Below are 15,655 nucleotides of genomic sequence, written 5' to 3'. Positions count from 1 at the left end.
TTGCCAACTCACCAACAAAATTAATTACAGATATTGAAAAATTCTGTTAAACTTTAAGAAATGGTAACTTTTATTAGCCAGACAAATCAAATACTCGCAGTTAAGACAGAAATCTGTATTACAAATTAGCCTTTTAACTTTGAAATTAAATTTCATGGCTATTCCAGTAATGATGTTAAACATCTACCAAAAAATAGAATTGGTATTTTCTGCAAGTTTTGTTGCCACAATAAACTTAACACATCCCACAAAAAATAGTTTCAAACATGACATTCCTAAATAAAAGCTAGATTGGTATATATAAAATTGCTTTCTGCAGTTAAAAGTAATGAAATTTTGAGTGAATATATCTGATTTTTGCAGTAAAAGAGTTAAACTAATTCAATGACTAAAGAAATACAATAAATCACAAAACAGTGTCTAATTGAAGGACTGAAAAACTACAATTAATTATGAAACTGGATGCTACACTTCAATGAACATTATGATACATCTGTGATAAATAGTAAGATTTGAAAGTTCAGCTGCTTCATTTGACACCTTTCCTCAACAATTTTTATTCATAAAGCAATAATTAGAAGGATTTGTGGCTGTCATGAAACCTATATTGTCAAATTTCAAAGCTTTCATGTCTAGTCATGAAAATTAAACCTAACAACAGTAGGTCGATACTGACCAGGAAAGCTGCAAATTTTTATGGTTTGTTATTACTGTACAAAATAAGAAAAATATAACAATAAATATTAATTTCTTAAATTTGTTAAAAAGGGAAAGGAGATAATCATGCTAAGCATTTTATTGACTGTCAGATATGAAAGACTCTGAACTAAACTAAATGCTTTGATTCAATTAGTTTTGGTATATACCATTTCTGTCACTCCAGCAAATTAGATAATGATTTCAAATAATTAGACATGATGATATAGCAGGTATGGGGAATAATATGTCAAAAAGCTGTTTATTTTAAGTGACCATGATGACTTAGAGATAAGAAGAGGGGGAGAAATGTTGATAAAAAAATATAATTTTATTTCAAACAACTTTTTCTCTTCTCTCACCTCAAATCACAAAGAAATCAATCATTTTGAATAATTCCCAATAAACTTCTTGGCTTCACCCTCAATGTTCCTCTTCCAACTGGTAAGGAAATCTGCTGTTGTCTTCAGAAGGTTTCTAGTTTAAAAGGTTTTATGCAGATGTAAGTGTAATTATGAGAACATGCAATGTATCGATGTCATATATATGTGTGTGTTTGTGTGTATACATACACACATGTGTACTGATGGTGAACATATCATATACCCTTAATGATATAAAACAGTGGAAAAAAACTTCAGCATACACCCAACTCATATTGTAATATAAAGCATTTAAACCCCCCCCCACCACCACCACCACCACCACCACCACACACACACCTTTTTTGTCTCTCTTGGTAACAAGACTGTCGTTCATAAGCAGGACATTGATAGCAAAGATGAATGGTGAGAACTTGAAATTAATGATATTTTTAATTCTTACACCATCAGAAACAGAACAAATAAAAATACAAAGTTTCACTTTTATTGTTTGTTAAATTATGCTCCCAAAAATCAAGATATTATTTACAGATGCATTATATTGTGTACATCTATTGCAGTAAATCATAAATACATTCAACAAATTATATATATATATTTATATTTAACATGAAAGAAAAGGAAAAAAAAACCAGTTGGTAAAATTTTGGTAAAATTGCACTTGGTAACAATAACGTGTGTATATGTGTTTATGGATATGTGTGTGTGTGTGTTCAGGATGTGCTATGTGCTGTCTGCGAAAGTCATGAAATAACAATTATATTTGTTTAAGTAAGTTAATTACCTATTTGAAATAGATTACTTCCTAATAATATAAAATGCTTTACACACACACACAAACACACACACACACACACACACACATACATTCTTTCTCTGAGTCATGCACAAAATGTCTTTTGCTAATATTTGACAAGCAAGACTGTTTTTCATGACTTTATCATATCAGAATTGTTGCATTGTGTCATTGTCTTTACTTGAACCATACAGCAATGACATCTGGTGATTTCTCTCCAGGTCATTTTTTTAATTAGAGTAAAACTTTGTGAGGTAAAACAGATATCTTGTTTGCTTTTTTTTTTTTCTGCTAGAACATAAAGAAAAAATTTGCCTTAACCAAACTAAATAATATACTGAGATAAAAAGGATTAAAATTCTCATATTTGACTTTTTTCCACATCAAGTTTTTTTCTCTCTCAGTGGCAGAAACAAAGCACAAATTACATAGTTCGAATCCTGAAGATAGTTAAAAGTTATAAGAATAATAGTCTGTAACATACATACACAGTCTCACATTTTAGTGGAGGGTACACATGATGAAGACTGGCCCCACTCTGTAAGCGGTACTCATTTTATTGGCCCTAGAAGGATGAAGAGTATCTTTGACTTTAGTGGGATTGAGGAAAACTTATTAACCCCTTGCAGACGGGAAGCAGTACTGACTGTATTGAAACACTATGTGTGTGAGCAGTGTGATGTCTCGCTCTGTACAGCACCGTGTTTTCAAATATACCAAACTGAACAGCCTAATACTGGTATACAGCATAGACGGACAGTACTAAGTATGTCTGCAAGGGGTTAGAATAGATTTTAGTGTTTATTGCAAAAGTGCATTACTTATAAATAATCACAAAATTTCATTGTTAATCTTCAGGTACAAGCAGGTAATGCAATTAGCGCATGGAACTAAAGATTTCGATTACAATATGTAGCCCAGCATAGAGAGTGAGTAGTTCATAGGAGAATCATGCCATATGCCAAGCTATGAGATAGCATCACTTAGCTAGTTCAAAGCATGCTACTTAACTGTTATTTTAGTCTTAGTGTTTTGTTTATTTCAAACAACTGTGACAAAACTATTTAAAAAACTAAAATTGAGTGACTATCAATCCTAAATGAAATTAGTAACTCTTCTTACGAAATTTTCAACTACAGAAAGTCATTTCAATAAATGATTTCTTGTAATATTTATAAATGATATATATTAACATCTAAATATATCATATTCATAAAATAATGTTCAAATTTACTTTTTAGAACGTTTACATCACCAACTTTCAGTGTTCACAATATACCACTTCTGATGTACATGATTATATATATATATATATATATATATATATATATATTCACACACATACATATGCATACATACACTACATACATACATATGCACACCAACACACATACATATACACACAGGCACAAATGAGAAAAATAATGATATGTACATAAGCATATACAATATCTGCCTCAATAACTGATTAAAAAAAGTGAGGCAAAAATCGGAAAATATAGGATGAATGTGTGGAGGTTTAGTGAAATAATGTATAAGTTTTAGGAACATTTTAAAGCAATTAGATTGCAAACAAGAGAGTTTTGAAGTCCAGTGTTTCAACAAGTAAGCTGATGAAAAAGTGAGATGAGATTTGGTGGAGAGGCAAGAATAATGTAACATTTAACACCATGCTGATTAATTACCTCAGGTTTCAATACCATCATTATCATCAACAGCAGCATTAGCAACAGTAGCAACAACACAGGCAACAATAGCATTGTCATCAATGCAAACATCCCTTCTAGTCATCGACCCTTTTTAAAACCAAATCATGTCAATTATCATTATCATGAGTTTCATAATAATAATAATAATAATAATAACAATTTCATGATTGACATTATCATGATGAATAATGACATTATCTCTTGGTTTCATCTTATCAAGCTTGCAAATAGCCATGTTTGTATAAGTATCATGGCTGACGTACTTTGTAATCAAACAAAGAAGTATATCAGCTTGGCAAGAAGTTTAAAAGTAATGAAGGAGTAAACAATGATGATACTGTTTGAAAAAATGCAGTGTGAATAAATGGCTAGCAAGCAGTCTCTCTTCCTCTCCAACTTAAAAACAAATCATGAAAATGTGTGAAGGCATTATGCATTTGTTTCTTTTTTTTAATTTTTTATTTTGCACATAAAAATAATGAGTTTGAAGCTTCATGGTTTAAGAAAGTTTTTTCCAGAGCATTTTAAGTCCAAGAGATATTTCAGAATATTATTCTGGTGAAGAGCATTCATGTAAGCTAAAGCCTCTTGTGCCGAACCTGGTTCCGTTGCTGGTGATGGCTCCGGTGTCGGTGCTGGTTGCATCAGAGACTGTCCGAAAATCACAGATAGGTTGCCATTAGTCATCTTATTTTGGGAGGAATACTCATGGACGCTAGAAAAGAAAAGAAAAGAAACATTAGAATTTGATTTCATTTAGAACCACATGGATTTCAGATTTATAAGGAGCTTTTGTCTAGCTCCAAATCACTTCTGATTAAGAAGAACAATAATCAATAGCATTTCAGCCCATAAAGTATCTTTTATCTGTTTCAGTCATTGAACTGCAACCAGATTAAGGGTTGTGCATTGGCTGTGTCGGCACCTATCAAGGTGCACGACATGCACCACACACTTCACACCAGATAATGAACCATCACTCAGCAATGGCCCAATCCCTTCTCCATCGAGTGAGCAAGGAAACTATGGCATGCTGGAATGCTGCCTTGAAGGGTTTTAGTGAAACAGATCAAGCCTAGTAATTATTTTAAACTCTGGTACATATTCTATCAGTTCCTTTTTATTGAACCACTAAGTTACGGGGACATAAGCAAATCAACACTGGTTGTCACACAGTGGCAGTGATGTACACCCACAGGTATACACACACATAGACACTTGCCCAAGGTGTCACACACTGAGACTGAACCTGAAACCACATGATTACAAGGCAAGCTTCTAACTACACAATCATGCCTGATGTTTGTTTGCTTCTTTTTCTTTTTGTATATCTGGGACTACACTGTGAGATGTAACCTTTATTTTTCATAAGATGGTGGTTAATTAGTCCACATTATTCCATAAGAAACATAGGGCTGGTTTCCCTGTTTCTCTAGCAGATATATATATATATATATATATATATATATATATATATATATATATATAATTAGTTTATGTATATATTAATATTATCTCAGTTTTAAAAAAACCTTTGATAATGTAAATATGTTAATAGTTACCAGAGGTATCAAAATTACACTAGAAACCAAGATATCACAGCCGTTTTACAGGTAGAGATACCAAGTTAAAGTGATACATTTTGAGAAGATATAAATAATAATAATAAATGGAGCAAAACGCATATAAATAAAAGTTCCTTTAATTCCTACACATGTTTCAAAATATATGAGAGAGCTCTTCTACAAAGAAGTAAGAGCTGCTGGAATTCCTCATATATTCATCTTCAGGGAATCCACAAATAAACAGATAAAAGCAAGACAAATACGAAATGATGAGGTAACTTACGAGCTAAGATGTTACATATATATATTCTTCCCTGGATGGGATGCCAGTCTGTTGCAGATTGACTCATTTTACCAGTTGAGTGGGCTGCAGCAATGTGCAATGAAGTGTTTTGCTCAAGAACACAGTACATCGTGCAGTCTAGGAATCAAAACCTAAATCTTATGATCATGAGTCCAACCACTAAACCATGCACCTTCTTTTTTATAAGATACCAATCTGTAATTTAAAGTAGCAGATCAAGTGTCCATGTGATGGTTTCTTCACAAGAGGTTGCTGTAAATGATATATGATATTCATGTCTTTCTCCAGAGTATTATTGACATAAGTGAAATGGTTACAACTGAGAATCAGAAACTGAACTTCAGTTATACTCTGTTTCATATTTGTTTAGTCTATGATCTTCGTTGCCATTTCATATTAAAATTATCACAAAACTATTCAAAATGTGTCATTTTGACATATCATTTCTAAACAGTGTGCAGCATGATGTAGCAGTTATAATAGAGCTGTATTTTAAAAAATGTGACAAATATAAACTGCAATTTCATTTCATTGCTTAAGTGCTAAGGCATAGACACAGCTCAGAAGTGGACTTCTCAACCACATAGTTTTGGGTTCAGTCCTACTTCATGGCACCTCGAGTAAATGTCTTTTGTTGTAACCCTGGATCAACTGATGCCTTGTGAATGAATTTAGTAGGTGGAAACCATATGCAGTTCAGTGTACGTGTGTGTGTGTGTGTATTTTTACATTCTGTGTTCACATGACAGTGAACACTGCAGACAATTCCCTGTCATGAAATTGTCTGCTAGCTTTGTGCTTTTTAATGTATATTGAATAAAACATGCTTTATTTGAAAAACAGGTAAGGGTTAGCAAAAGGAAGGACATTTGGTTGTAAAACAATATCTCAATAATATGTACTTATTTAACTCATACTAGCATGGAAAAACAGTTGTAAACCAAGTGAACAACGTACTTTACAATTTTACCAAAAGATTTCAAGAACAAAAATGAAAAGAATGAAGTGTACAAAGTAATTAATTCTATGCTGCAAAGAAGAACCATAAGAGAGATTTCATACTTTGAACTGTGACCCTTTTTCAAGAGAAAGAAAAGAAAAAAAAAACGAATTCAGAAAAAAACAATGTTCAGCCACTAGAAGTAGTAGGACAAACATGTGTTGTTTCTGAACAGCAAAGAGATTTTGAATCAAGGGAATTAATGGCCAAGGAACTTGATGTTTATGCTTTTTTATGTATGAGCATGTGTGATTGAAATTGTATTTTTCTGTGGGGCAGTGTGTATGTGTTATGTATAATGTGTATGTGTGTGTGTGTACTGTGTAGCTGTTTTAAACAGAATAAAATGGTATGTGTACATATGCAATAAGTGGAAGGATAGGAGATAGAAGACAAGAGGGGTCATGTGTACATGTAAAGGGAGGGAAAGGTGTGAAATGCATGGGAGGGAATGTTTATCAGTTTGTTGGGAAAGGCAGTAATATCAAAGGATAATGAGATGGCTGCTCATTACAGAATCCACCTCCATATTTCACTGGATTAACTTTGTTAATAATTGGTTTTATATATGTGTGTGTGTGTGTGTGTGTGTGTGTGTGTGTGTGTGTGTGCGTGCATATCTCAGGTTGTAGAGCTTCATGGGGAGAATGACAAAGAACTGAGATGATAGTCAATTCACTGTGCTCCAGAAGATCCAGCCATCTGGACCCTGTCCTTGTCAAGCCTTCCCCATCTCTCATCTTACTTACAATTAACCCTTCATTACTCTTTTGATTACGGAACTACTCAGCTGCTGTAATCATATGATTATAGAATTGCACACATTCCATCCCTCTTTTCTGCTATCAGTAACCCCCTCTCACTGAAACCACTTCCCTTTAACACACACCCTTCATTCTCAATATCATCCCTTCCTACTTTACTTTCCACTGATCACCCTTTCTGTGCCGCCAGTTATTTCACCCTTCACTTTGAGTTACATCTTATGATGCTATACCTCGTGTTTAATACCCTCTAATATCTACAATTATTCTCAATAACCTCTCATAACTGCTATCAATGCCTACCCCGCTTAATCTACCACTCACTATATCCACTCCCACCATATCTCTGTCAATGTACAGTGCTCTTTCACTTTCCCACACCGCACATCATCTCCTTGTTTCACATGTATCTACAGTCTTATTATACTGCTACTCTCCACCCTTTCTACACTGCCGCTTGTGACCTTTTCCTTCTTGACCCTCAACTATTTCTTTCACTTTTCTCTTCCTCTAAACTGATATTTACCATTGATTGCACTTCCACCCTTCTTCACCATTCATTACATTCACCTCTGTACTTATCTATAACTATCTATCATTCTCCTCTCACCTTCTCATAAACTCACCTTCTCACCCTTCCTAAATTTCTCTCTGTATTCTATTCGCTCTTATACTCACCTTCTTGCACCTTGAGGGCATGCTGTGATACCTCATCATCACCATATTTATCTCTCTTCCCAGCTACCCCCACCAACCCTTATATTATGTGCAGTAGCCATGTATTTCCTCTATAGTAAGACATCTGTTCCTGTCCTTCTGTTATTCTTTAGCCTCTCAACATGTGACATAAAGTCACCTCCCTCTCTACATTACCCTCCTTCCATTCGATTGAGTGGCAGGTGTAGTAGAGAGGGAGATGGCTTGTGAATCACTTGGTAACCTCACTGGTGCTGGTGCCATGAAATAAAGCACCCAGTGGATGGCATGAGGTAGAAATCATGCCAAGGCAGACATTGGAGCTCAACATAGTCCTCTGGCTTGTTGGATTCTGACACAACATCCAACCCATGTCAGCACAGAAGAGGACGTTAAAAGCTGCTGATGATGATGTTGGTACACTAGTGTAAATATCTTGTGATAGTTCAGACTTTTAAGGGGAGGTAATTTTCTAAAGGTGTATGACTCAAAAGAATTTAGCCAATCAAGAGATATAGATCACGAAAATAGGTACCAGGAGATCAGTATAATTAACAAAACAAAAAGAAAAAAATCCTTGAAGGCAGTGCTCCAGCACAGTCAGAGTCTAATAATTAAAACTAATAAATGAGAGAATGTATTAGTAACTTACCATTTGAGATGATCAAGCATATGTAGAAGTATGTTATAATTGACCTCAGGAAGAGAATGAATCAGTGAAATGAGTTCTTTTTCTTTCTGTTCGGGTTCTTTTATATCTGTTCAATGTGAAACGAGACAGTGAGATGGAGACTGTTGCTGTTTTTATTGTAACATCAGCATTATTATGTTGTTGGTATTATTATTTAGACATAAAATGTGATTAATTAAACATAAGTAATATCTTGTTCTATAATTTTTCCTAAATTTTTTAACTTAACAGCAATATTATTTTATCTACAATGTGTCACAAAGTCAAAGAGGTTGAAACCCACTGGAGTATGCATACATATATGTATTAACATCCATCTATATAACATACCATAATAACAGAGTATATTTCTACTACAATGAGAACAGATAGAAAAAAATCTACATTTAGAATTTTCCATTAAGAAAAAAATCATACCTGTGACAACTTTTATATCCAACTTAATGTGGATGTCTTGTCAGAACACCAAATACTGCAGTATTAGCCTTGAGAGGTCCTCTCGTATAGATGTATGGTGCAATTAAAGTGCAGGTATGAATCATAGCAGACGAGAATGGTCTGTTATGATTTGTGCTGTTATGCACCATGTGTCTATGTATTTGATGTTCTAACAAGACATCCACATTAAGTTGGGTATAAAGATTGCTTTTTGGTACTAATACTGCCTCTGTTGCTAATAATTATTTTCATACCTGTGACTCATAAACAAGTATGACTGGCAGCATCTATAATACTTTGGCCAATAGTTTTAATGTTAATAGTAACATCTATAATACATTGACTGTGTAGTCATGAGCAGACATCAACACACACTCAACCTTCCACCATTTGGTGCAGTGGAACATCCAGGATGAAAGAGTTGGATATTGAAAAGGCTACACCCAATACAAGGCTGAGAAAACTGGAGCAAAATGAAATGGAGCACCTGGCCCAAGGGCACACTGCATCATCACATGGTGTAGCAATTGAACCCATGATGTTATGATTAGGAATGCAACACCCTAACCTCTAAGCTGCACAGATTTTGATTGAAATAAGATATTTTTAAAAAAGATACTAAAATGGTTAGTTAGTATAACCACTGTATTTTAGCATGATTTTTTCTTCATATAACTCCAAAACAATTTGATTTGTTTACTCAGTTGTCTGAGTTATTGAAATTTGTCCCACTCTGCGTAGCCCATGCCTCTAACAAAACTGTTTAATGACCTGTAGAGACACCATATTTTGTTATGCAACCCTAATATACAACAAAGTATATTAAATGTTTTTTATAAATGAAAACTATGTTCTACTGTGTTACCAGTGCTATTACATCAGTTCTTAAGGTTATCTCTACAGATCTTCTATAGAAATTATGGCCAGCACTAATTTTACTATGTTGTCTCGTATTTGAGACACTTGATGTAAACAACAAGAACGATGAAAAATGGGCAATATATGCATATTTCAGGAGCTTTTTAGGAGTGCTGGTTATAATTGTTATAATTGCTAAATCTATAGAGATAACCTTAACAAGAAATGTTTAGCTCCTGTTGGCTCAGACAATTACTCCTTTAAGAATTATAAGACTTGTGAACTTGATTAGTGACTTACCAGAAATGCTAATAAATTTGTCATACAGAAGATTGGTAAATAATGGTTCAGGCAATTCTCTAAAGTAAAGTTTCAAAACAGCAGCAATTGTGTGAACACTACAGTCAGCATCTTCTACTACACGCCGGGCTTTCATTGTATCTGAAACAGAACAATACAAATATACATGTGTGTATATGTGTGTGTGTGTGTGTGTGTGTGTGTGTGTGTGTGTGTGTATGTGTGTTTACTAATTCATTAATATTTAATATGCAATAATATAGTGTATAACATTTCCCTAATCACTCACACCCCTTTTTGTCTGTTTGTACATTCGCACTTGTTCAGTAAATCCTTTTGATAAGATATTGTGCTAAAACAGACCTACCCACCCCATTCCAGCTTCCAGAAAAAAAAAAAGAAAATGAGTTAGATGATGATGATAAATAAACATTTACATTAAATTTTACATTTAAATCAACTAAATTGGAAAAAAAAAAATTTTTTAATCCTAAATGATTGGCCATTAAAGTTTCTGGCTTCATAAAGTTAAAAACTAATTCTTTAGAAATACAACACATGAACTGGGAAATTAGTAACTTACTTTTCTCAAATGCACATTTTAATTGTTTAACTTCAGTTAATCCTCCTGACACTCTGTAGATACCAACTTCATCTAGACCTAAATTGAAAAATAAAATACAAAGAAAATAACGATTTAAAATAAAATGCTCACATGGTGTGTGTGTGGGGGGGCACCAAGTTTGTTTTCTAGTCACATGGCCTTGGATTCAGTCTTATTCCATAAGTGTCTTCTACTATAACCATGGGTTTATGAGTGGATTTGGTAAATGGGGGCTGAAATAAGGCTCAAGGAGAGTGAGGGACATAATGTAACGGGAGAGTGAGAAACATGGCAATAGGGATAGACATTATCAGATGTATATAGGAATGAGTCATCAGGAAGTGCTTCAAAAGAGAGAGTGATAATTGGTAGCAAAGAAGTGGATAATGAATGTAAAATGAGAAAGGTGGATGTCAAAGGAAATGATTTGGAGGGAGAAAGGGAGGAAAATAACTAGTCACACAGAAAAGGATGATGAAATATGTAGTTCTGCTCTCATTTAATTACAGCAACAGAGTACTGTAGTAGTTAGGAGAGTGATGGAAGGATCAGTGATAGAAAGATGATGTGATGTTTATAGAGGCATGAGAAGGACATACTGGGCAATGAACTCAGTTGTGTGCATACACCTTACACCCCCAGAATCTCAGTTTCACAATGATGGGTCAATTCCTTAAGCACTGTATATTACCAATCACCTTGATTCTTTGCCATCTCCTCTTTGAAGTTCAAAATCTTTAAATTGTCTCATATCTTTTTGGTTTCCTTCTTCCACAAACTCCATACTGAGCAATCAGCACTTCTCTACACAGCTGCTCTCATCTATACACATCACATGCCCATACCAGCACAGTCTTCTCTCTTGCATATGACATACGAATCTCCTTATATCCAGTATTTCTCTCAAGACATTTGTACCTTATCGTTCATGCACACTTATATTGAACATCCAACAGAGTAGGCAAGTTTCATTTCTTTTCAGTTTTTGAAAGTTCTCAGCATTCAAGACCCACTTCTATCATGTAGCATTTCACTTTGTACATAAACATCATACAATCTGCTTTTCATTCTGAGAGTGAGAGACATTTTGTTACAAACTGAGATAATAGTATCTTGAACTTTCTTCATGTTGTTCTTACTGTAGCTGTTATGCTTTCAAAGCATCCACCTCCACTGGTAATTAGGACAATAAGATAATATGTTTCCTATAGTAATATGCATGAGTTTAGATCGGTTCAGCTTTACATACCTCTCTTTTCTATTTCTCGAGTGCAGATTGGAATGATGTCTGGTATTGCTTTTCCTTGATGGCTAAAAATAAAGGTAAATATGTCAGATTCCAAAAGATTAAGGACACTAAATCAACAAAAGGAAGATGAAATGACACAAAACATATTTAACAACCAGATTCATTCTAATCCACATTGTCTAAATTGTTCAAAAATTTCACTCAACTGATTTTATTGGAGTTATCTCTCTTGCTTGTTGCTATTAAGTTTTAGATGTTAAACGTCTTCAAGAGAAGGATTTGTCAACTAATGGCATGGATAATTTCAGTTAATGACTGCTTATCAATTCACTACATTACATACATGAGACTTTAGTATTATATATGCAGAACGCTCCCCTGAGATATTTTCTCTCAGTAATAATGTTGGACAGCAAGTTGGTAAAATTGTTAGCACACCATTTAAAATGCTTAGCAGCATTTCATCTGTCTTTATGTTCTGAGTTCAAATTCTGCCAAGGTCAACTTCGTTTCTCATCCTTTCAGGGTTGATAAAATAAGTACCAGTCAAGCATCAGGGTCAATGCGATTGACTTCCCCAACCCTCAAAAATTTCTGATCTTATGCCAAATTAAGAAAGGATTATTACACCATGGCAGTGACCTGGATAGAGTTGTTAGTACATCAAACAAAATGCTCAACATTTCTTCCAGCTCTCTACATTTTGAGTCCAAATTCTGCCAAGGTTGACTTTGCTTTTTATCTTGTCAGGGTTGATAAAAATAGAGTACCACCTGAGTACTAGAGTCAATGTTATCAACTTTACCCTCCCCTAAAATTACTGGCCTTGTACCAAAAGCAGAAAGAATTATTACATTTTTATTGACTTCTTCCTTTTTTTTTAAAAAACAACATTTAAGTGAAAAGATACAAACCAACAGCAAAACATGTATTCTAAAAAAAAATGTCTGTTGTTTCTTATCATCAAAGATGTATTAAAATTCAAACTAAATGTTAATATGTCAGTCATAGGAACTCAAAATAATTTTCATAATGTCTTAACCCTTTAGCCTTTAAACCAGCCATATCTGGCCAAAATATTCAACTTGTTTTATGTTCAGAGTTACCATATCTGGTCACTCACACCTACCCTGCAATATTATTTTGAAAATAAACTATTACGTTATCAAAATATTGAAGCTACAAGGTTATGCATGATTAATTTAAAACAATGTGAATAAATGAGCTTTGTATTTTACAGAATAATCTGTATGTTAATGGGTTAATAGTAAAAACACTTTCCACAAGTAAGAAAACCTATTGTTTAAGTTCTTATTAAAAATATACAATAAAAGTAAAGAAAGCCAATAAGCTAATGTTTTAACATCAACTCACCTGGGACAACTTGAACTAAAATATATTTAAAATTAAAACTTTATCAAAATCTTGTATTTAGTATAATCACTAATAATTAGTAGCTATAAATACAATATTATTACTATTAGAAAGACAGAGAAAGGTAATGAGTTGCAAATAAAAACACAACAATGAGTGAAACTGGCTGAGCAGATCCCTCATTTTCTGTCCACAACAGAAAATATACAAGTAATGACAGTCATTTACAACTATTTAGGATATTTGATTAATTTACACATGCAGTACCACCATAAACACAGTTGGTTCTTTAATATACCATAATATTAATAACACCACAAATGTTTCAATAATTAATAAATGTTATAATTAGGTAGAACAAATATTTTTTACTGTAATCTTGAGCCAACCAATGCTTTGTGAATGCTATTGGTAGACAAAGTGGCAGAAACTGTGTGGAATCTTGTCTTATATACTTTTTTTTTTTGAATGGTGAAACTTGAAGGAGATTAAGCTATAAATAACAGTGTGCAAAATTTGGGTTAAAAAACCTTTGGGTAAAAAAAGCTGAAGACTACTCAAAAGGTTTTATAATTCAATAATCCAATGTTTACACATAATTTATAGCTTTATCTGCATGGAATTTCACAACTTCAACAACAGAATTATATCACATTGTCTTGGAGTTTCTAAATTCTTATGACATTAACTATGTATATATACTATTTAATAATAGTTTGAGCTCCAAACAAATGAACTGAGTGCTACTTTCTTTTGTTTATACACACACACAGAGCAAAAAGTTTAATATAAAAAATCTGAGTGTTTATGTTTGGTTTTCATTGCTTGACATTCAGTGAATGTTCCCATAATTTGTTGTCCCCACAAATTAGTAGTTTTAGTAAATATAGGGCAAAAAAGGAGCCGAGGTCAATAGGATAAGTGATAGAATTAAAATAAGTGTTGGGGTCCATTTCAAAGCATGGACATAGCCCAATGACTGAAACAAGTAAAAAAAAAAAAAAAGATAATATAATATATATAAATTAGGTACAAAATAAGGTACATAATAAATAATCACACATACAAACATTCACATACTTCCCTTGTATACACACACATATATACTTACACAGAGTTGAAACACTGATTTTTTTTCCCACCCCTTCCTTATTCATCTATCACCCCTTCCTTTCTCTCATTGCTATTACTTTCTCTCACTCCCTCTCAGTTAGGGCTATTACTCTCACTACTTCTTCACTGAATTACTATTTTCTCTCCTCCTCTGCGCCTGGCATGATTATGGACAAATATATATAATATATATACAAATATATAAAAACACTACACTCATTATTATATTGGGAGATATGTAAAGTTACAGATATTTAACTAAACTCCTTTAAAGTCTTGATTATACTGAAAAGCAATTGAAATAAACAGTCAGTCCTTCTAGAAATCTAGTCATATAAGGATTAACTAACAGAATGATTTAATGATATATCAATACCAATCATGTCATGATAACATATATATAGGGACCTATATAACATGCTGTAAAGATACTTTAATAAAATATCATCACAAGACGTTAAAGGATTTCTCATAGCTGTGTTTATAAAGTAAATGTAGATAAATTTAAAATGTTTTTTTTTACTTACAGAGCAACTTTCTGAACATCAACACCAAAGACACCAGTTTTCACTTTTGATGGAATTCTTTGGATCATCTTATTTGGTGGAATATGATAAACTGAAATAACTAATGAGATCTAGAAAAAAGAAGAGACATATTTATTAATCCCACCAGAATATTGCTATGCTGTTTTTTGTTTGCTTGTTTCTAAAAAGGAGATAACATTTTAACATCTCATCTCTCTTCCCTGCTGGAATGGAGTGAATGATTCAGTCAACAGCAGTAGTTGTTGAATTTAGTTTTAAAAAGGTTTTTTAAAAAAATTACTCAACTATATATATACTAGGAAGTTCAGTAAAATCTTCCTGAAACATTTTTTGCTTCATTTTAATAATAAATTATGTTAGTATTACAGCAAAGGATGAAACGTACCAATAACACCCAACATACATGGAATGCAATTTACTGCTATGTAAAGCCACAATGCCAGAAGTAAGTCTTTGTAAGTTTGATCTCTTTATCTATTTAATGGTTTACTAGGAGCATAGAAAAGGCAGGCCCTGTAATCTTTTTCAATCTTTTCCAATCTTTCTGTGACTGACTGAAGGGAGAAA

General features: G+C 33.2%; 1 protein-coding gene across 3 annotated transcripts in view; it reads right to left on the bottom strand.

Annotated features, from left to right (window-relative positions):
- Positions 1-1,549: 1,549 nt before the first annotated feature.
- The window catches only part of LOC106873811 (breakpoint cluster region protein), a 54,835-nt gene continuing 40,729 nt past the window's right edge, over positions 1,550-15,655 (bottom strand). For 2 of the 3 annotated variants that reach the window (XM_014921323.2, XM_052968884.1), the window contains exons 14-20: positions 15,068-15,177; positions 13,428-13,442; positions 12,054-12,115; positions 10,784-10,861; positions 10,201-10,341; positions 8,566-8,671; positions 1,550-4,299 (exon numbers count right to left, since the gene is read on the bottom strand). In XM_014921323.2, the coding sequence (XP_014776809.2) occupies positions 4,077-4,299; positions 8,566-8,671; positions 10,201-10,341; positions 10,784-10,861; positions 12,054-12,115; positions 13,428-13,442; positions 15,068-15,177 (735 nt within the window). In that variant the 3' untranslated portion in view covers positions 1,550-4,076. The remainder of the gene's footprint in view (positions 4,300-8,565; positions 8,672-10,200; positions 10,342-10,783; positions 10,862-12,053; positions 12,116-13,427; positions 13,443-15,067; positions 15,178-15,655) is intronic. The other variant, XM_052968885.1, reaches the window with a different exon arrangement.

The sequence above is a fragment of the Octopus bimaculoides genome, chromosome 6 (assembly GCF_001194135.2).
Source record: "Octopus bimaculoides isolate UCB-OBI-ISO-001 chromosome 6, ASM119413v2, whole genome shotgun sequence".
NCBI lineage: Eukaryota > Metazoa > Mollusca > Cephalopoda > Octopoda > Octopodidae > Octopus > Octopus bimaculoides.
The sequence above is the reverse complement of the archived record's forward strand: the minus strand, read 5'-3'. Positions and strand labels throughout refer to the sequence as shown.